At 37.7% G+C, this 21011-nt stretch overlaps 8 protein-coding genes across 8 annotated transcripts; 6 read left to right on the top strand and 2 right to left on the bottom strand.

Moving 5' to 3' along the window:
* Positions 7–1300, top strand: LOC104778815 (probable tyrosine-protein phosphatase At1g05000). The gene is made up of 5 exons (XM_010503263.2): positions 7–203; positions 292–385; positions 478–535; positions 618–661; positions 748–1300. The coding sequence occupies exons 1-5, from the start codon at positions 34–36 to the stop codon at positions 1009–1011; spliced, it is 630 nt and encodes a 209-aa protein (XP_010501565.1). The 5' UTR covers positions 7–33; the 3' UTR covers positions 1012–1300.
* LOC104778713 lies at positions 2431–3016 on the bottom strand. Its single transcript, XM_010503189.2, has one exon. The coding sequence runs from the start codon at positions 2910–2912 to the stop codon at positions 2595–2597; it is 318 nt and encodes a 105-aa protein (XP_010501491.1). The 5' UTR covers positions 2913–3016; the 3' UTR covers positions 2431–2594.
* On the top strand, positions 3172–5601 carry LOC104778620 (isopentenyl-diphosphate Delta-isomerase II, chloroplastic). The gene is made up of 6 exons (XM_010503103.2): positions 3172–3437; positions 3917–3972; positions 4462–4553; positions 4770–4872; positions 4976–5113; positions 5207–5601. Exons 1-6 carry the CDS (start codon positions 3214–3216, stop codon positions 5455–5457), a joined length of 864 nt encoding a protein of 287 aa, XP_010501405.1. The 5' UTR covers positions 3172–3213; the 3' UTR covers positions 5458–5601.
* On the top strand, positions 5763–7706 carry LOC104778524 (putative 4-hydroxy-4-methyl-2-oxoglutarate aldolase 1). Its single transcript, XM_010503009.2, has 3 exons — positions 5763–5967; positions 6207–6408; positions 7264–7706. The coding sequence occupies exons 2-3, from the start codon at positions 6225–6227 to the stop codon at positions 7578–7580; spliced, it is 501 nt and encodes a 166-aa protein (XP_010501311.1). The 5' UTR covers positions 5763–5967; positions 6207–6224; the 3' UTR covers positions 7581–7706.
* LOC104778432 (histidine--tRNA ligase, cytoplasmic) lies at positions 7824–11164 on the top strand. The gene is made up of 6 exons (XM_010502914.2): positions 7824–9269; positions 9343–9522; positions 9611–9868; positions 9952–10365; positions 10440–10580; positions 10664–11164. Exons 1-6 carry the CDS (start codon positions 7911–7913, stop codon positions 10973–10975), a joined length of 2664 nt encoding a protein of 887 aa, XP_010501216.1. The 5' UTR covers positions 7824–7910; the 3' UTR covers positions 10976–11164.
* Positions 12488–15833, top strand: LOC104777833 (probable protein phosphatase 2C 33). The gene is made up of 7 exons (XM_010502194.2): positions 12488–12730; positions 12858–13331; positions 13435–13836; positions 14021–14446; positions 14532–14649; positions 14760–14983; positions 15068–15833. Exons 3-7 carry the CDS (start codon positions 13582–13584, stop codon positions 15530–15532), a joined length of 1488 nt encoding a protein of 495 aa, XP_010500496.1. The 5' UTR covers positions 12488–12730; positions 12858–13331; positions 13435–13581; the 3' UTR covers positions 15533–15833.
* LOC104777928 (aspartic proteinase-like protein 2) lies at positions 15915–18717 on the bottom strand. Its single transcript, XM_010502290.2, has 10 exons — positions 18358–18717; positions 17919–18045; positions 17576–17817; positions 17264–17488; positions 17000–17162; positions 16834–16907; positions 16549–16636; positions 16400–16475; positions 16248–16319; positions 15915–16157 (listed from the first exon to the last, which is right to left on the bottom strand). Exons 1-10 carry the CDS (start codon positions 18597–18599, stop codon positions 16006–16008), a joined length of 1461 nt encoding a protein of 486 aa, XP_010500592.1. The 5' UTR covers positions 18600–18717; the 3' UTR covers positions 15915–16005.
* Positions 19368–20664, top strand: LOC104778013 (thioredoxin F1, chloroplastic). Its single transcript, XM_010502405.2, has 3 exons — positions 19368–19769; positions 20114–20213; positions 20357–20664. Exons 1-3 carry the CDS (start codon positions 19468–19470, stop codon positions 20504–20506), a joined length of 552 nt encoding a protein of 183 aa, XP_010500707.1. The 5' UTR covers positions 19368–19467; the 3' UTR covers positions 20507–20664.

Genomic DNA, 21011 nt, shown 5'->3' with positions numbered 1-21011 from the left:
GTCTCTCTCTGTTTCTGATTCGTCGTCGCCTTGATGTGTTTGATTATGGATTCTGAGGATGATCACCACAACAACAATGACGGTACTGATGTTTTATCGCCGCCGTTTAACTTCTCCATGGTTGAAGATGGTATTTACCGATCTGGGCTTCCTCGACCTGATAATTTCGCTTTCCTCGATACCCTAAACCTTCGTTCCATCATGTAAGTTTTTATCTCTTTTTTAATGGGTTTGTTTTGATTGCTTTGATTGATAGATAACATTGGTTCGTTCAATTTCTACCAAAAACAGTTATCTCTGCCCTGAACCATACCCAGAGGAGAATCTCAAGTTTCTTGAGGCTAACAACATTAAGCTTTTCCAATTTGGTATCGAAGGCAAAACGGTGCGTTTTGCTATTCCCCCCCCTTCACCACATCTCTTCTTTTCTTGTTGCTTCTTCAAGTAACTTATGTCGGATCGTTTGTGAATTTGCAGGATCCTCCTACTCCCATGCCAAAAGATACAGTTTTGGATGCTCTCAAAGTCTTAGTTGGTAAGGAATCAAAAACACACCTTGTTAATAATGTCTATAGTCTCGTGAGTTTTAAAGGTAGATTATTTTTGTTTCTCTGTAGATGTAAGAAACCATCCAATTCTCATTCATTGCAAACGTGGAAAGGTAAAAATTTACAATTTCTTCTAGGAACTTTTAGCCTATCATTCATTACAGGGGCAGTCCTGATTTGAACTTTAATATGAATGCAGCATAGGACAGGTTGTCTAGTGGGATGCTTAAGAAAAGTTCAGAGCTGGTGCTTATCATCGGTGCTCGAGGAATACCAGAAGAACGCGGGTTTACAGTGGAGACAAAGGGACTTGAATCTTATAGAGGCGTTTGATATAGTGAGCTTGAGAAAGTGTCTCTTGAGCATCATGTATCGCTATCACGGTTATGGCTTCAAGAGGAGAAGGTTAGCGTATGAAGAAGAAAAGGTCCAGACACCAAAACCGCAGGCTGCTAAAGTTTAACAAGAGAGGCAACCAAATTGCGCGGTATGTGTCTCATGTTTTTTTAATATGAGTGAGTTCCGATTCCATATGATCGCTGGATGCATGATTCTTTTAGGAGGATAAGATATTAGTTTATCCCAAAATCCAGAAACTTTGATTTGGTTTTACAAGAGATCGAAATGTACAGATAGGGTTTATTCTTGATTACAAACTGTTTCAGTTCAGAAGGGGTCATTTTGTACTCGATGATGACAAATAATGCTTATGTTTAATTGCAATGTCAACTGGTAAAAGTTGCTTTATCTAAGTTGTTCAAAGACACTCTCTTTCGAATCACAACAATTAACTACAAAACAATTCGTACAAGTGGAGCATTATGCAAAACACCAAGTTATTAATTCCTTCTTAGAAAGAGTTCTTAACTACAAGAATCATTAGTAATTTTCGAATAAATTATTACACCATCACCATGTAAACTTTTCAACCAAAGAACTTTTCTAGCCAATCAAACTGAACGTTAAAGATCAAAAATTCGGTAGTACACTTTCGTCATAAGATAGATCTATAAACTAAAAAAAAGGGGGAAAACAGAGGAGGTTAAGAGTATCGAGTCAGTTTCTAATCTAAACCATGTGCACACTAAAGATCTGACTACCTAGCACATGTTTTTGGGAAAGTATTATATTCTTAAAAGATAATTTAAGATATCCAATTTCATTAGCACTATTCTTCAACTATTCTCAGTCTTCGCGTGATTGAATCATCTAATTTGGATATAAGAAAAAGTGTGCAACTTATCATTGACATTTTCTATGAAACACCAAAATTGACAAAGAATAATCAAACCGAGAAAACTGAATACCCTGAATGTGACCCGAAAAAATCCAAAACCGCATCACCCAAGTAGCCAGATAGTAGAAACGCACTTACCTAGAAATCATCACCCAAGTATCAGATAAGAACTCAAGGACGCAGATCAGAGTGACAATTACTCAATCTTATAGTTTATAAATAAGAAAATTTAATGTCACTATAACAAAGAAAAAAAGATGTATGTTCATTGACGTGCTTTGCAAATCATCCTGACCCAAAGGTTTCATTCAGCTGTTTGTGGCTGAACAGAAAACAGAGTACATTTGATTCAAAACAAGAAGATGTCTACACATTGATGCGCTCGCAGCTTCAATAGGCAACAAAAACTTCAAGCTAGCTCCTTCATCTAACTCACAAACCAATTAAACCACCCGAGTTTGCAGAGTTTCAACAAACAACACAATCATATGCTAGCTTTGCTTATCTTGATGATCTAAAAACTTGTCTGAAAAAGAAACAGCGGTTCTTGATTTTAAAGTAAGACCACTCCTCTACTCTTCTTCACCAAACAGATTCTTGCCTTTAGAATGTAATACCAACACAAATAAACAGAGGAACTGAAACTACAAAGCTAATAATACCAAACGACTTGAGAATAAGAAATCGTTACATGACGCAGAGTTTATTGATATAACATCAACAACATTATCGAATTGAGGGGGTAAAGTAAGGAGTAGCAAATCATGATCTTTCAATATAAAAAAGATGACAAAATTGAAACAATAGAGTTACTTCTTCAAGCTTCCCCTGATACCAGGTTTCGGTTTTGACTCAGCTACGGGTGCTAACACAGCATGGAGATTCACGACCAATGATTCATCATAAGTGAGCTTAGGATGCTTGGATTCGTGATGGATCTCCATAGTCTTTAGACCCGGAACCGTGATTTTGCAGTGAGGACACTCGTACTTAGCGTGACCTCCTTTCTCTTTTCCGGTTCGATCAGCGATTCCAGCTTGGCCTCCTCCTCGATTCGTCAACGCAGCATCGATCTTCGCTTGAATCTCCTTCGCCGTATGCTTCTTAGGCTTCGCCTTACCAGTCATCTTCAACAACGGCGGCTAAAAAAAACAAGGGTTTGGTTCTGTTTCGCCAGGAAGGGAGAAGCCCTAACCCTAACCCTAATTGTGCCCCACTCTTCTGAGATTAGGACGCGAGAGCCGATATGATTATATATACTAAATTTTATTTTTAAAAAAGGAAATAATCTTATCTGGTTTTGTTTTGTTGGGGTTATGATTGTATACGGAGAGGTACACGGTAAGAACTGTGGACCTTTTGATAAAAAAATAAACGAAGAAAGGTAGAACGCATCAGTCATCACCACATGCGGCACAACCACCACCAATGTCTGCTTCTTCTTTATTTAATCTCCCGTTGATTCGCCTCAGATCTCTCACTCTTTCGTCTTCTTCTTCTTTTCGATTTGCCCATCGTCCTCTGTCATCGATCGGATTCGTTCTTTCACCGAGAAAGTTACCGAGTTTTCGTGCTTTCTCCGGTGCCGCAATGACAGATACTAAAGATGCTGGGATGGATGCTGTTCAGAGACGTCTCATGTTCGAGGATGAGTAAGTTCTTGATTCCTTGTTCTATCTACTTTGATTTTCAGGTTTTGGGTGTTGCCAAAATTGTACCTTTGTCTTCATCGCCGATAAAATGAATTAAATTAGGTTATGGGATTTGGAATTTTTTCGAATTAAAAATGGGTTCAGGAGCTTAGGTCTATTGATTTGTTGACGTTAATGCAATAATGAATGAACTTGTTAGAACTCTGGTGGTAACTTGAATCAAGCAAATAAAGGTCAACGCTTTAGTGTCTTGTGTGAAAGATGTCATAGTTTTGGGAGGAGCATAGTTAGAGGTTTAGCTATGTTCAGAGGTGTTTGTCTTCTGTTAGGCTTAAATTTACAATGATGATGGTTGATCCTTTGCTCTGATGGAAGTTTTCATCTAAGTTTTAGGTTTCTTCATGCCTATTATATGAAACTATACGATCTCTCTACCTTATTTTATAGATTCGTCTCTTTGTTTTCGATTTTTCTTGCAGATGCATTCTTGTTGATGAAACTGATCATGTCGTTGGGCATGACAGCAAATATAATTGTAAGTGTACTTGGTTTGAGTCTCGTCCTATCACTTGGTGTTTTCCATTGAAATTCTTTTTCTTTACCGTCCTCCTATGACTGAAGTCACTGAACTTAGTTACAGTAAGGGGATCAAGATTTGACATAGCGTTTTGTTTTAATATTTGATCTTATCACCTTAGATCGCACCTTTGAGTTTCCATCAAATGTCTTATTCCTCTCTGTCAATTTGTCGAACATATTATTTCTGGTGTCTAGTAACATTTTTATTTTTCAGTGTCTACTAAGCTTGTAAAATATCCTTCCTTAAGCGTTTGGATGTATTATAAGGCACTTTACCTTGCGTTCGGATATTTTCTCTAATGACGGACTAAAATCTGCATATAATATGAATATAAGATGTTTAAATAGTTGAAGAAAATGAATTATCCGCTTGGTTTCTTTGGTATATTGTTTTATCTCTGTCTATATACCTGTCCAAGATACTGATACCTTTTCAAATCTGCAGGTCATCTAATGGAAAATATTGAAGCTAAGAATTTACTTCACAGGGCTTTTAGTGTATTTCTATTCAACTCGAAGTATGAGTTGCTTCTCCAGGTATTTACATATAAGTGCTTTGAAGTAGCTAATTGAAGTTCTGTATAGGCATGGTTGTGTCTTATCTAGAATCACCTATTTGTAAAGAAAAATAAGCTCAAAACAATGGGAGGTTAGATGTAAGCTTGATTATAGAGATTTTGTTCCACATGTTGGGGGGGTCTTAATAAGCTGACTCATATGCCATCTTACTGAAATTCTTTCTCTTTTGAACAGCAAAGGTCAAACACAAAGGTTACATTCCCTCTCGTGTGGACAAACACTTGTTGCAGCCATCCTCTTTACCGTGAATCAGAGCTTATCCAAGAAAATGCACTAGGTTGGTATCTACTAGCAAGGCAAATTAGTACTTCTTACTATCTATGTAACAAATTGTAGCTTCGGGTAACCAGTGACTTCACTGTTTGGATCATACTCATTAGGTGTGAGGAATGCTGCACAAAGAAAGCTTCTCGACGAGCTTGGTATTGTAGCTGAAGATGTACCAGTCGATGAATTCACTGCCTTGGGACGTATGCTTTACAAGGCTCCTTCTGATGGAAAATGGGGAGAGCACGAACGTAATACTATTTTTTCTAGAGACTTGGTTCCCATTTTCTTAAAACAACTACAAACCGTTAAAAGCTTTTTCTGTGTTGGCCTTCCTTTTGCAGTTGATTACTTGCTCTTCATTGTGCGGGACGTGAAGGTTCAACCAAATCCAGACGAAGTAGCTGAAATCAAGTATGTGAGCCGGGAAGAGCTGAAGGAGCTGGTGAAGAAAGCAGATGCAGGTGAGGAAGGTTTGAAACTGTCTCCATGGTTCAGATTGGTGGTGGACAATTTCTTGATGAAGTGGTGGGATCATGTTGAGAAAGGAACTTTGGATGAAGCTATAGACATGAAAACCATCCATAAACTCTGAAATTTTTCTTAAGATTTTGGATAAACTTTGTCTTTGTCATTTTTTATCTTTGTGATGATAATAATTGGGAGTTGTGAGAGACTTTTGAAGATTCTAAGCACATCAGGCAATAAAGTTTTCATTTGATCCGAATTCATGAATTTCTTTGAATGTTCTACTAAGCTTTGGACATAACATGGGTTTGTCTTTTTGAGATGTACAAAGAGCATAAACAGTCGAGAAAAAGCGAGAAAATGATAACAAGGAAACAGAGTCGAAACCAGATAGAAAGGCAACGCAAAGATTCCTTTTTTGAGTTTTTCGAAGCTTATAGCGACAACCCACCTTCGCGATCTGATTTATGTAAAAGTTAAAAAAAAAAGGTCCATACTTTACTATTATTGAATGACCAAAGCAAAGTATGATGCTGAGACTATTGTCCTCCTTTAAATAAAGGATCATCAACTTCGTTTCTCTGAGACTTGTGCCCACAGAGTCTTCTTTTCTTCATCTGAGTTTCTTCTATTTCAGGTAAATGAAATGAGATTCGATCTAAATGTAATCCCTTCTGTTTATCCAGATGAATTTTGGATTAAAGTTTGTAACTTTCCTTGTGGGTTTGATCGATTGACCATGAATATATCATCACTTTATCCAGATTAGTCTCGATTTGTATCTTACTATCTTGCCTTGTGGGTTTGAGTGGTTTCCCATTAATCTCATATAACTAGTTTCCAGATAACTTGTTTTGATCATAATCCTTAATCCAGGTGAGAACAAAAAAAAGAATGGCGTTTGTGACTACTGCGGAAGTATGTGATGCGAATCAAGAGATGATTCGTAGTGGCCAGCTCCGAGCTCTGCAACCCGTTTTCCAGATTTATGGTCGTCGTCAGATATTCTCAGGTCCAGTAGTTACTGTCAAAGTATTTGAAGACAATGGCTTAATCCGTCACTTCCTCGAAGAGAAAGGTATTTTAATAACTCTTGCCAAAGAAAAGATTCCATAAATACTGAAACTTTACTCATAGAGAATAGAGATATGAACTTCCAGAGGATCATTGACATGGCTTAGATTCAATTCTGGTCTGTTACTTAGTTGTCAACTACCTTCAATGGTTCTTTGCTTGAAACTATATATGTTTGAAGAAGTCTTAAGTATAGAGATATAGAGACACAGTGGTCTGTTACTTGTCAACTAGCTTCACTGTTAATACTTCTTCAATCACTTTGCAAATGGATAGTTGGTGATGAGAAAAAGAGGTGTGCTTCGATTCATTGTATTTAGAATAAACCAATGTGTTTCTATACTATCATTACATCAAGGTTCAAGAACTCGTTATAGATGATGATAATAATGGTGATGATGATGATAATGGCTTAGATTCAATTCTGGTATGTTACTTAGTTCTCAACTAGCTTCAATGGTTCCTTGTTCGAAACTATATATGTTTGAAGAAGTCTTTAAGTATAGAGAGACACATAGAGAGACACTTACTTGTCAACTAGCTTCAGTGGTAATACTTCTTCAGTCACTTTGCAAATGGATAGTTTTAGAATAAACCAATGTGTTTCTATACTATTATTACATCAAGATTCAAGAACTCGTTATAGATGATGATAGTAATGGTGATGATGAGGATGCAAGATGTTAGAAACATCAAACGATTTCACCTTTTGGCTTACCAACTTGTTGAGTAGCCTAGATCAATTTAGTGACTAGAGATGAGATAGATCTTTCAAAACACCCGAGTCTTTTTTACAATAAACCAATCTGCTCTCTGTATTTTTCACATCTAAAGCTCACAAATGTTAAAAAAAAAACAGGCAATGGAAGAGTTCTTGTGGTGGATGGTGGAGGGAGTTTACGTTGCGCGATACTTGGAGGAAACCCGGTAGTACAAGCGCAGAACAACGGATGGGCAGGGATCATAGTGAACGGTTGCATCAGAGACGTCGATGAGATCAATGGTTGCGACATTGGAGTAAGAGCTTTAGCTTCTCATCCTATAAAGGCGAGTAAGAAAGGACTTGGTGAACAAAGAGTGCCTTTGAACATGGCTGGCACTCGGATTTGCGATGGGGAATGGCTTTATGCAGATACTGATGGTATCCTTGTTTCCCAGATCGAATTATCCGTTTAATAAGTGTTGCAAGTGTTGTTGTTTTAGCTGCTGCTTTTTGAGCTTTGTCTTCCTTCTTTTAATATCGCTTCTTTGATTTACATATGTTTGAGTTTGGGAGTTAAATAAGAAAATACTTTCTTAAAATGCAAAAAGATCCTCGAACTATCCAATATTTGCAAATTTATTCAAGGCTAAAATTCCAAAAAGTAGATAATTTGAGGGGGTATTTCCGCAATTTTCCGTTCTCTAATTCTTGTGTCGTCGTCTTTTACTCACTCACGCAGTCACACGTCTAAAGAAAGAAAACCCTAAACAGCGCTCCGGCTTCAGCTCTGTAAGTGTGTAATAATGGCGGCGGAGAGATCGTCCATCAATCTCGGAGGTAAAGGATCGTCTTTCAATTCCCCCTCCGTTTACAAGATTGCTTCCGGCGTCGCGAATGTTCGAATTGATTCTTCTGCGATCGAAAGATTTTCCACTAGAAACGCTCCATCGATCAAACGAAGCTCCTTAGGTATCCCTGAAGGGTTGACGAACGAAGAAACCAGAGCTTCTTTGGCTGTTATCTTAAACAAGCTTATTTTGTCGACTTCTGGTCCTCCTTCTTCCTCCACCGCTCGTTCTGTTCTTCCGGTTAAAATCTCGGACATTTTGAATTCGGAGGCTGAGAATTTCGAATTGGGTGAGATTGATGTGACGGAAGGGGAAAACATTGTGTTGGAGAAATCTTTTGCTTCGTTGATTGGACTCTGTTCTATTATAGATCACAAATCGACGACTCTTTCCCAGATTGTGGATTCTGTAGCTGCGTTGAGTGTTGAGGTTACAAAGGCTGATATAGCTTCGTTTAGCTCGTTGGATTCAGGAGATGGGAATGGTGATAAAGATGTGATTGGTGTTGCTGGTGATCTCAAGGTTTTGCTTAACGGGTATAAAGGTACAGGGAAGTTAGAAATCGAGGAGATTTCGAAGATTCCTTGGATTCATGGCAAATTTAGGTTTGTGGTGAAAAGCTTGCACTCTGATGCTCGGAGAGAATTGAATTCCGGTGTTAAAGGAGGCAAAACTGGATCTGGAAACACTGGAATTGGTGAGGCTTTAGGAACTACATTGGCACCTTTGTCGACGGCTATCAAAAACTTAGGAGTGTGTTCGTTCCTTCGTGCTAAGATCTGTTTTGAGTCGATTGGGAATGAGAATCTGAGGAATGGTTTGTCTGAAGTGTTTGAAAAGAGCAGTGTTGAGTATGAGAATCTAAAGAATAGCTATAAGTTAGCTTATACTGCTCATTTGGGAGAGGATTACATCAGGTTTGCTCATGAACTGAATGAGTCTCTGGGGGTTGTATGGAGAATCGTTGGTTTGGAGGCAGTTGCTGCCTTTTTTGCTCTTGCAGGTGGAGAGTTGTTTGTTCAGAAGAAGGGAGATGCGGACAAAGAAGATTCGAAGACGGATAAGAAAAAGAAGAAGAATGAGAAAAAAGCAGTTGTGGGGAAGGGGACGAGTATAGTTCTCCAGTTTATTAAAGATAAATTGGTGAGTAATGAGGCAACAAGTGATGGTGACCTGATGAATTATTTGAAGCAATGGGTGGAACAAATCTTAAATCTTTTCAACCCTGCGGGTCACGGTTTTGATAGCTTTTTGGATAAAGTGAAAGAGATTGTAGAAAGTAATGAAAACAGGAGACTTCCCAAGCTTCCAAAGGTAAATCACAATCTCAAAGATATATAATATTTAGGTCTCATGTTAATTTCTGATTTGTTTGATTCTGTGGCAGGGAACTCGAGATTTCGCTAAAGAACAAATGGCAGTCCGAGAAAAAGCATTTGCAATCATACAAAACGTTTTCAAGAGGCATGGTGCAACTGCACTTGATACTCCTGTTTTTGAATTGAGGGAGACCCTTATGGGGAAGTATGGAGAAGACTCGAAATTGGTTTATGATATTGCTGATCAGGTTAAACTCATCTCGTCTGCTGCAATTTCATCAGTATATTTGAAATTATTTATCGGAATTCGTGCTCATGTGAATACATTAATTGCAGGGTGGAGAGCTCTGCTCTTTACGATATGATTTAACTGTTCCATTTGCACGGTATGTCGCTATGAATGGAATCACATCATTCAAAAGATACCAAATAGCAAAGGTATACAGAAGGGATAATCCATCGAAAGGGCGATACAGGGAGTTTTATCAGTGTGATTTTGATATCGCTGGTTTGTTCGAACCAATGGGACCCGATTTTGAAATTGTCAAGATATTAACTGAACTTCTCGATGAATTGGAGATTGGAGATTATGAGGTAATAACTTAGTTGAAAGTCCTAATCTTTCCTGGTTGGTTTTCTCTTTGGCTATGTTCTTGATTCTGGTTTTGTTTAAATAGGTGAAACTGAATCACCGCAAGTTGCTTGATGGAATGCTGGAGATATGTGGAGTACCACCTGAAAAATTCAGAACCATCTGTTCGAGTATCGACAAGTTAGACAAGCAATCATTTGAGCAAGTGAAGAAAGAAATGGTGGAAGAGAAGGGCTTATCGTCAGAGATTGCAGACAGAATTGGCAACTTTGTTAAGGAGAAGGGAGCTCCATTGGAGCTTTTGTCTAAACTGAGACAAGAAGGGAGTGAGTTCTTAGCTAACCATTCATCAAGAGAAGCTCTTGATGAGTTGAGTATCATGTTTGAAGCTCTTGAAAGATCGAAGTGCAGTCACAGGATAGTCTTTGATCTAAGTCTAGCTAGAGGTCTTGATTACTACACCGGCGTCATCTTTGAAGCCGTTTGTATAGGAGCAGAGGTAAAATCCTTCGGCTTGGCTTCTTGCAATTCAATTAGAGAAAGTTTATGGTCTTTAATTTCTTCTTTCTGCAGGTTGGATCAATTGGTGCTGGTGGGCGATATGATAACCTAATAGGAATGTTTGGAACAAAGCAAGTCCCTGCAGTTGGGATGAGCCTTGGAATCGAGCGAGTGTTTAACATAATGGAAGAACTTAACGAGAAAAAGAATCAAGTAACTTCCGAAACTCTTATGCTGTTTGTTGATCTTTATTCTAAAAGAACAGATTATGAACTTTGTTTTTGCTATGAACTTAGGTGATCCGACCTACGGAGACACAGGTTTTGGTTAGTATAATGAAGGATAATCAACTAGCGTTAGCAGCGGAATTGGCAAGTCAGTTATGGGAGGCTAAGATCAACGCAGAGTATCTTGTGAGCAAGAGGAAATCAAAGCATTTCGATCGTGTTAGGGATTCAGGGATTCCTTGGATGGTGATGGTAGATGAAGAAGAACTCAGTAAAGATGTTGTGACATTGAAGAAGCTTGTTAAGGGAAGTGAAAAGGAAATCAAGAATGAATCTAAAGATACTTTCGTTGGGGTATTGTTGAAAGAACTCAGTTCTTGAAAAAGAGATGAAAGGTACACACTTGCTGGTGCGATTCCCAGGAAAAAAAAAGGAATTATTCTGTGTTGCATTTTTGCTTTTTTTTTTCTTTTGCTTGATACTGGTGTTATTGGAGATAAGAACTTAAAAAGAGATTTTGATGTTGATGAGGTTTGATTGGTTAGTGGATAATTTACGTGGTTAGACCCCCCGAGTAGATCTTAATGATTTTCTTCTGCTTTGTTTATGTTTTTCTCAAAAATATCTTATAAAACGAAGAAACCATTTGCAATTTGAAGATATATGTATTTTATATGCAAGTGTAAACGCGGATATAAAAATTACGTTTCTTTCTAAAACAATCCTTATCCTGATTCTGATACAAGGGACCCCAACCAAAGTACTCGTTCCTATTTCAACCTAATCTGCGATCTTATCAACAAGAAATTAAAGAAAAAAAAAAAAAAGAAGAAGAAGGTACGATTCTTTGATTGAGAAGAGGTGGAAGAAGAAGATAAGATCATAAGAGTCATCATAGTAAGACCGAAAGAGAAAATGGTTTTGGGTTCATTCATGAGAACCTAAAAAATCAAAGACAAAATAAAAACTCTTAACAGGTAAGGTTAGTCTGTCCCCAACACCAAAAACAAAAATGTGATCTGCAGATCTGATTTTTGCATTTGCATGAGAAGAGAAACTGATACGTGTTGGATTCTGTGCCTCCTTGCCGACATGTGGCTTCAAGTTAACAAAGATCACTTCTCTCTATTCACACATCTCATGTGTTCCATCGACTCTTGTCTCTCTCTACTTGTTTTAGCTTCAATAAAACAATCAGTTATATATGCATTATGCATATAGAGTTGTTGTTACACCATAAGTGACAAGTATTAATTTTAGGTTTCAAATAAAATGTGTAATTTTCTTTCATATTGTTAAAAAAAAAAGAAAAGAAAAAGAAAAAAAAAATCGAAGCGGATCAATAGGACAAAATAAGTAAAGTAGTAATTGTATGATCATTTATAGAAGAATTCAGCGTTTTATTCAGAGTGGTTAGTATTCTTTTCTTTTTGTTTTGGTTAACGCACCAAATAGCATGCATATGTAAATCATGGATTAAATTTGATAAAGACCCTCTCTCATCATGTCATGTGGGATTGATTGACTGATTGAGAGACCTTATATATGATTTTGATCTAAATAATAATATAAAATTATAAATGATCTGTATTGGATATATATATATTTTTTTTAATTTTCAAAAAATAGAAATAATAATTCTTATAATATATGATTATATTCTAGTGGATGTCGGGAAATTATGTGTAAGAAACGTCTTATCCAACCCCATGTTAATTGTGCCAGCCTGAAACCCCAAAAAAAAAATCATTATTCACAAAAACAGACACATACAAATAAAATAAAAAAATCAGTCATCACAAAGAAAAAAAATCTCATTACAAAATTAATACATTTTGGTTATAAGTTTAGAGAGAGAGAGAGCGAGTGACCCATCTCCTCCATTACTGTTTCTATCTCTCTCTTCTACTTTCTCTCTCTACACGCACATGCACAAAAGTAGAAAGACGAAGAAGAAAGAACGGGTTTGTAGTTGGTGGTTGCGTTTCTTTCTCGTCTTTTAAAAAATATTCATCTTTTCTCTTTTTTTTTTTTTGTTTTTTTTTAATAATCTATCAACGCACGAACAGAATCCCTAGCTCAAAAATCATCGATTTGAATCTGATTCTGAGATCCTTTTGATTGATCTGTATCCTGGTGAGTCTCCTTTCAGCTCGAATTGTGAATTTTTTTTTCTAAATTTTGATAGGTAAAGTTTGATTCTTTTTTTTTGTGGAGAGTTCAATTGTTTATCTCAGTGATTTCTTCTTTTGATTGGTTGCAGACGAAGAAGAAACAGAGAAAGACGAAAAGGGTTTTCATGATTCTCGTGTTTTGAGTCTCTTTCTCAAGCGCTGTTCTTTGATTGATGGCTCATGTATTAATAAAATAAAAACACACTTCTCTTTCTTAATTTCTTCTCCGTGTGTGTGTGTGTGTCTGTGTGGTGGGTGGCAATAGAAAAAAAAATCTACGTAGATCTGTTCCTTTTGGGTTTACATTAGTGTTTACAAATAAACATATTTGAAAGACTCAAAAAGGGGGGTCAGACCCAGAAGAAGTCTCTCACCTTTGCCTTTTTCTTGGTGGTCAGCTTTGGAAAGCTTGATTTTTTTATTCTGTTTTTTCTTCATTCAATTTCGACGGTTTGGGTTTAAGATTCACTAGTGGGTGTATGTATGTACTGGCAGTTGAGAGGAATTATATGTGATCATTTAGTCAGTCTTCTTGCAGAAAGTAGCTGCAACTAAAAATTGAGGTTTGTAAGTCTTCTTGCATACTGAATCATCATCAAATCATCATTTGCTCTTTGTGCTGATCATTTGGGGATCTAATAAAGAGTTTTTGTCTTCTTCTTGCAGAGATCTCTTTGCATAGTTTGAATCATCATTGCTCTTTCCGGCGAGAATCGTGATCTAAAGCTTCAATCTTTCCCACTGGAGGACCGTGGGGGTGATTGTACCATTGTTGGTCTGGATTGCCTTCTCAATATAATCAGGGCCCTTAGAATGGGGTCCTGTTTATCTGCTGAGACCAGGAGCCCTGGACCGGGCTCTCCTTGCTCTCCTGGGTTTAGTGTGAGGAAGAGGAAGAACTCCAAGAAACGACCTGGCTCTAGGAACTCTTCCTTTGATTACAGGAGAGAAGAACCGTTGCATCGGGTCCCTGGACGGATGTTCTTGAATGGATCAAGTGAGGCTGCTTGTATCTTCACTCAACAAGGCAAGAAAGGGCCTAACCAAGATGCCATGGTTGTTTGGGAGGTATGTTTGTTCCAACAGTCCTACCTTTCTTTTCTTGTTTCTATTTATGTTTTTTTCATAGTTTATATTGTTTCTCCACTGCTTCTATCTGAAATATTGATATCTATGTAGAATCACCAGATTATCTTGGTTCTATTACCGATCTATGCAAATGATTCTGATTGTTTCCTGTTTTCACGCTCAGAATTTTGGTTCGAGGACAGATACAGTCTTCTGTGGAGTGTTTGATGGGCATGGTCCATATGGTCATATGGTTGCAAAGAGAGTCAGAGACAATCTCCCTCTCAAATTGAGTACTTATTGGGAAGCAAAAGTACCAGTTGAAGGCGTTCTAAAGGCTATCACTACCGACACCGTTAACAATGCAACCAACATTAACAACTCTGAAGATACTGCTGCTGCTGCTGCTGCTTCTGTATCTGCTGAAGAAGAACCTAGGACATCTGCTAAGATGGAGGAGGAGGAGAACATGGAATCCCATCCGGAATTGTTTCAGACGCTGAAAGAGTCGTTTCTTAAGGCTTTTAAAGTTATGGATAGAGAACTGAAATTCCATGGAAGTGTTGACTGTTTCTGCAGTGGGACGACAGCTGTAACCTTGATCAAGCAGGTATTGTCTCGGTTTGGTATGTTTTTAGTTTAAGCCTTATTCACTGTTTCTTGATCTTTATTATGTATCCTCTGCAATATTCCAGGGTCAGTATCTCGTTGTTGGAAATATTGGAGACTCTAGAGCTGTAATGGGTACAAGAGACAGTGACAATGCTCTTCACTCTGTTCAACTTACTGTGGATCTTAAGCCAAATCTCCCAGGTTGAATGATTATTCCTTATGCGGATGTATGCTGTTGTCCTGTGGATGTATGATGGATCCACTAATTTACTTTTATTGGGTTATTTTTTTTTTGCCCATTGATATAACAGCTGAGGCAGAGAGAATAAGAAAATGTCGTGGACGGGTGTTTGCTCTTAGAGATGAACCTGAGGTTTGTAGAGTTTGGCTGCCAAACTGTGACTCACCTGGACTTGCAATGGCACGTGCTTTTGGAGACTTTTGCCTTAAAGATTTTGGCCTAATCTCTGTACCTGATGTATCTTTCCGTCGCTTAACCGAGAAAGATGAGTTTATTGTGCTGGCTACTGATGGGGTAATTTCTCTTTCTCTCAGTCACATTTCCTTTTCTATTTGCAAATTTGCTCACATTTCTAATGTTATTATGTTCGTGTGATAGATTTGGGATGTTCTCTCAAATGATGATGTAGTGGGGATTGTAGCTTCAGCTCCATCACGTTCCACTGCAGCAAGAGCTATAGTCGAGTCTGCGGTTAGAGCTTGGAGATACAAATACCCGACTTCCAAAGTCGATGACTGTGCCGCTGTTTGCTTGTATCTAGACGCCAACAACTCAAACGTCATATCTACATCATCTTCCATCTCCAGACTGGAAGATGAAGAAGTAGGCGAAGAACTAAAAGCCGCAACTGAGAATGTTGATGCATCAGGACCAAGCGGTCTTGGCCGTTCGAGTACTGTCAGGACGGGGAAAGAGATTGCTCTCGACGAAAGTGAAGCTGAGAAGCTGATAAAAGAAGAGGATAACTTGGATACAGAACCTGGAACAGAGTATTCTGCACTAGAAGGTGTTGCAAGAGTTAATACACTTTTGAACTTGCCAAGATTTGTGCCTGGAAAGTGAAAAGAGAAAGAAGAGCTGAAATGAAGAATTTGAGAGGTGATAGATCATATCAAATAAAATCACCCAAGAGAAGAAGAAGGTACTGTGTCTTTTTGTTTTCCTTTTCAACTTTCTACATTGATCTCTATTCTTTTCCTTGAGTCATAAATTGGTTTTGGAACATAATTTTTTGTCAATTTTGTCTTTTGTTTATGTCTTTCTTTCTTGTTGATGTTTATGCTGTTTTTTTGGTCTTGTCAGTAAAGAAGAGTGAAAAAAACATCACATGTAATAATGGCTTTGTGTCTGTGATTCTGTGAAAGCCCCTCAGGCTTAATTTTGTCAGTCTGTTGGGTATTTTCCTGTTTTTGTCTGTTCAAAAAGCTCCAATTCCAACTACAGATTTGTTGTCAATCTCTTCTTCCTCTCTCAAAATAAATAAAAATGAGAATATTTTAAAACAAATTTTGTTCCAAAGAGGGTTTTATCTGAAACTATAAAGCCATGTAACAGAAGAAAGGAATTAAGAGAGAAACAAGTGTAAGAAGTCTTGTAATAGCTAAAGACGACGACCATGAGAGGTTGTGTGCACCAACAGTGTAGATTGCTCCAGTTTCTTCATCCTTTACTTGTATTCCTCCTGAACCTGTGTGATTCAGTATTCATTGCAGTTATAGCTCCAAATCTTAGTATTTGTGGCAACGAAAAAAACAATGACAGGATTTGTAATGCTTACAGTTGTGATTGGTCCATCCAATGACTTGGTTTTCGATATCGTAGACAACTAACTTGTTAGAGAGAGCCATGTCTGCGCAGCGAGACAATTAATCAAGACTCATATTTACAGCATTTGCAGGATGAAAGTCATCTTAAAAAAAAGCTATGTACCTCCAAGAATTGTTAATTCTTCTCCTCCTTTAGTCTGCAATCCACCGTTTTGCCAACCAAAACACCATGTGTCTTCCTATAGCCAGTCTTTATGTCAGAACAAGAAAACAAGAACACGAACAAGGTAAAAGAGTCTGAAAAGGACTAACTCGAACTTGGAATAGATACTCCCGAGGATAAACCGCCAATGAAAGAGACTTGTCGAACTGGAAAGTGACAGTTGGGAACCGATCTAATCTGTGAATTGGACAGTAAATTTTCAGAGTGTCAAAACATCAAACATCATATACTTGATGTATAATAAATCAGTCATTCAAACATCATTCAGCTAAACCCAACTCCCTTTGAATTCTAAGAGCAAATGACAGTAAAGGTTCAAACATTAGTGAAACACTAAGTACTGAGAATGACAAAGCAATGTGTTAGATTCTTACTTGTCTATATAATGGAAACATGTAAACGAATCTTGAACTGTATGCAAAGTAAGCTCAGGATGTGAAGCCAATATCTGACGAAAACAAAAACAAAAACAAAGTGTTAAAGAACTTTATAGAAGAAGGCAGAAGAAAGAAATTCACAAGTAACATACATAGTCTGGACCTCATTCATTAACGGCTTATAAACAGCTTCAGGAAGATACACCAGAGTAGTACCACTATCAACAATAACTCCTTTGTCATCTCCAGAATTAAACGCATCCGAAGAAAGTTGTAAAACTGAATTACCAACTTCAATTGCATTGAGGTTGACACTATAGTGAGCTCTGTCAAAAAGAGTTACACAACCAGTGTTAAGAAATTCAAAACCTTTTTGACAGGAAATAGAAAAAGAACAAACTATAAGAGAGTAAGGCATTTCACTTACGATTTAGAGAGCATAGGAGTAGTCTTTACTTTAGGTGACACAACTTCTCCAATGGCGAAGATACCGCCTCCACTGTTATTATCCAAACAATGAGCAAAAGACCTTTTGACCTTTCTTTGTGAAGCTAGCTGCGATATAAACGATGAATTCGACTGTCCAAATCCCATTATCCCATCAACTGCAGCTTGGGATTCACCAAGTTGACCAGACTGTTTAGACCCACATCTGTATATAAGACCCCACATATATCGATTAAAATTGGCACAATGCTAAAGAGATTTGCAAGCCACAAGCTATAAAACTAAAACTAACCCGAAGATAATAGTTCCGTTGGTGGAACCGGTTTGACGATTTCCAGTAACTAAATCCAAATGCACAACATCTCTCACCAGGTATCCATTAGTAGAGCTCCCATCTCCATACATGATAACATATTGACAAGTAGAGCCTGCGTGACACTCAGATCTTTGGTTGACGTAAGAGCAAAAGCTGTCATCGCAGGAAACAGATTTGGCAGTGGACGAAGCATCCGCATCATAAGGTGTCAGCTCTACCTGAAAGATATAGTGAAACATATATGTAACCTTCAAAAAATCTGTTTATTTCTTTCTTTTTTTTTCTTGTTTAGAAGGGATAAAAGAGATGGTATATATACCAGATCACTCTTCCTAGGACATCTGATACAACCAGCACAATTCACCCATAAGATATCACTTCCTGTATCAACTTGGACATGAAAGTCTCTTGATGGAGTTCCTAATCCGATTTTAGCAAAGTATAAACTGAAAAAAATTAAAACACCAAAACAACAAAGAACAATGAATCAACATTTTACCATAGTGTAAGAACAAAAGAGTCAAGAACCAATCAAAGAGTTGAGAGAATCTTCAATAGATTCAAAACCAATAAAAAGCTCAAAAGTTTTTTTTTTTTTAATTTCAGATTCCGCATTTATAGAGACAAAAATTCCGACTTTATTTTTGTTGTTAAATAAAATTCCCAATTTTTTTTTAGTATTGTCTCTTTACAAAGAGGACGACAACAAAAAATTCCCAAAATTACAGGTTTTTTTGATTAATAACGGCGATTCGAACCCAATAGACTCAGGCTGGCTATCGCCGCCGAGAGGTAGATCGATGGCGGAGAGAAGCCTAGAGTGACGGTGGAGGTCGTGAGCTTTGAGAGCTCCAAGATCTTTTTCTCTTTTTCCAGCGAACTTGCTTCGAACTTCAAATACCGGAGTCGTCGTCGCCGCCGAAGAATACTGCGGCCCAATTAGCAACGCCGCCGAAAGCAAAATAACTGACAAGAACCATTGTCTCCGCTTGAGATCCATGACCGGAGATATACGTACCCCTTAACTAATTTTTAGTTGAAAAAAGAAAAACGAAAAAGTGAAAAGAGAAAAAAGCAAAAGAAAGAGATGAAGTATAGCTTTGGCGGTGGAGTAAGGTTTAGGACAAGAGAAGAACTTAACTTAACTTATTATATTACACACATGAAAGAAGAAAAAAAATTGGTTGGTACTTTCCAAATTAATTCAATAATTAAACAAACGTATCAAAATTAACTTTAAAGACCGACTTAAAAAATTAGCAGTAGGAAGTATTGTAATAACAAAAATTATGATCACACACTTACTTATAAAGAAGGAAACTGAAATAACTGCTACTAGCTCTCACCACTTTGGCGGCAATTGTTTCTGTAACTTATTAATTTTCTCACTTGTATATAATAAAATTTTTCATTTTTTTCACATGTACGTACGTACGAATGAATATGTTGTGTTTATTATTATTTTTTCTTCTTTTTTGGTATCATGGCATGTTGTTGGGTTGATTTTGTAATTTAGTCAAAAATAGTTATATTTATGGAAAAATAAAAGAAATACATATTTGTCTCATCATTTTAAGGGACCGAACCGTACTTTCAGTGAAAAAAACATAAATATCAATCTTAATTCCTCGAAGAATTCTACACCGCCCGTTCAATCTATCACGATATCAAATAATTACCGTAAATACCCCCGAATATACTTGTTCATCCGCAGCTATTCGAGGATAACACCGGCTTTTCGCTATAGTATCCAAATAAATGATTTGCTCAGTCCGTTGCGACCTCTCACCACACAGACACACTCTTGTCTTTTTGAGTCTTGAGTTCATTTCAACATTTTCGAAATTATTTTGCTTCACCACAAACAAATGCCTCTCTCCCTCCGCCTCGCTCCGTCTCCGACGGCTTTAGCTCCGAGCACCGGAGGATTCGGTCCATCGAGGAGGAAACAGTGCCGGATCCCTTACTCCGGCGTCGACACGACGAAGATTGGTTTCTGCTCGTCGTTGGATTCTTGGAAAAGAAGAGATTCATCTGTGGTGGTGAGGTGTAGCTTAGAAACCGTGAATGTAAGTGTTGGTCAAGTTACGGAGGTTGATAAGGACACCTTCTGGCCCATCGTTAATGCCGCCGGTGATAAGCTTGTCGTACTTGACATGTACACTCAATGGTACTCTTCTCCTCCTCTCTGCTTTTAACTATTTTTTTTATGATTCCAACTCAATTGGTTTGTTGTGATGAACCGATTGATCATAGAGCAGAACCGATGGAATCATTAAACTGACGAAGAACGTCCATATCTTCTCTTCAATTGGATACCTGATTTTTTTTTGTTTTCCCTTGAATTCATCATTTGCTTATACAAAAATTATTTAGCTGAGGGATTTGTCTTCTCAGTTAGATTCTTCTTCTGCAGATGTGGTTCATTTGATTTCATAGTGGATGTTTTGGTTTTTGATGTTGGTCATCATTCCGACTAATGATGGTCTCTTTGGATATCTTGTGTATATGCAGGTGTGGTCCATGTAAGGTGATTGCTCCCAAGTACAAAGCTTTATCAGAGAAGTATGAGGACGTTGTCTTTCTAAAGCTTGACTGCAATCCAGATAACCGGGTTTGTGCTCTATAGCCCAATATCTCTATCTATTGAACCATGATAGTATCTAAAGATAAGAGAAGACTTTCATCAACGATGATTCTATGTACTTCTCCTTTGTTGTTGCTAAAAAACTTTTGACTCTTTTCTATTGGTGGCAGCCATTGGCAAAGGAGCTAGGACTAAGAGTGGTTCCAACTTTCAAGATATTGAAGGACAACAAGGTCGTCAAGGAAGTCACTGGTGCGAAATATGATGATCTGGTTGCAGCGATTGAAACAGCTAGGTCGTCGTCTGCTGGTTCTGGATGATCCAATCTCTCTCTCTCTCTCATGTCTTAATTTACCATAATAATTGGTTGTATGTAAATGTAAAATCTTGGTGTGTTATCCCTATAGGTGAGGTGAGCAAAAAGATTTTATCTTGTATTGTGTAAATGTTTCAAGAAATATGATCATCCAGAAAAAAATATTATGTTTATTACTTATCATATCTTTAGGTACGGTTTCAAGGATTTCTAAGCATGCAATTCGGCAAGCCTCCATCGATCTCCTTCCTCCGATATTCATGATTATCTTTCGATTTACCAGCGACATGACGGATCTCATAGTCATATTCGGCGGCATGATCGAAAATTCACAAAGCGATGATAACATACTGTGTGTGTATATGGTTTCTTGTGGGTCAAACGGGCCCTGCCTTGAGTTATCATTTCTCAGCCTATACTATTTGGGCGCATGTTTCGTTTCTCTCGGCCCAGGTGTTTTCATATCGATGTGCAAAAAACAGCATCGCTATCGACACAAAAAGGTCAAA

Source organism: Camelina sativa, chromosome 1 (assembly GCF_000633955.1).
Source record: "Camelina sativa cultivar DH55 chromosome 1, Cs, whole genome shotgun sequence".
NCBI classification, from domain to species: Eukaryota; Viridiplantae; Streptophyta; class Magnoliopsida; order Brassicales; family Brassicaceae; genus Camelina; species Camelina sativa.
This window is presented reverse-complemented; position numbering and strand designations above follow the sequence as displayed.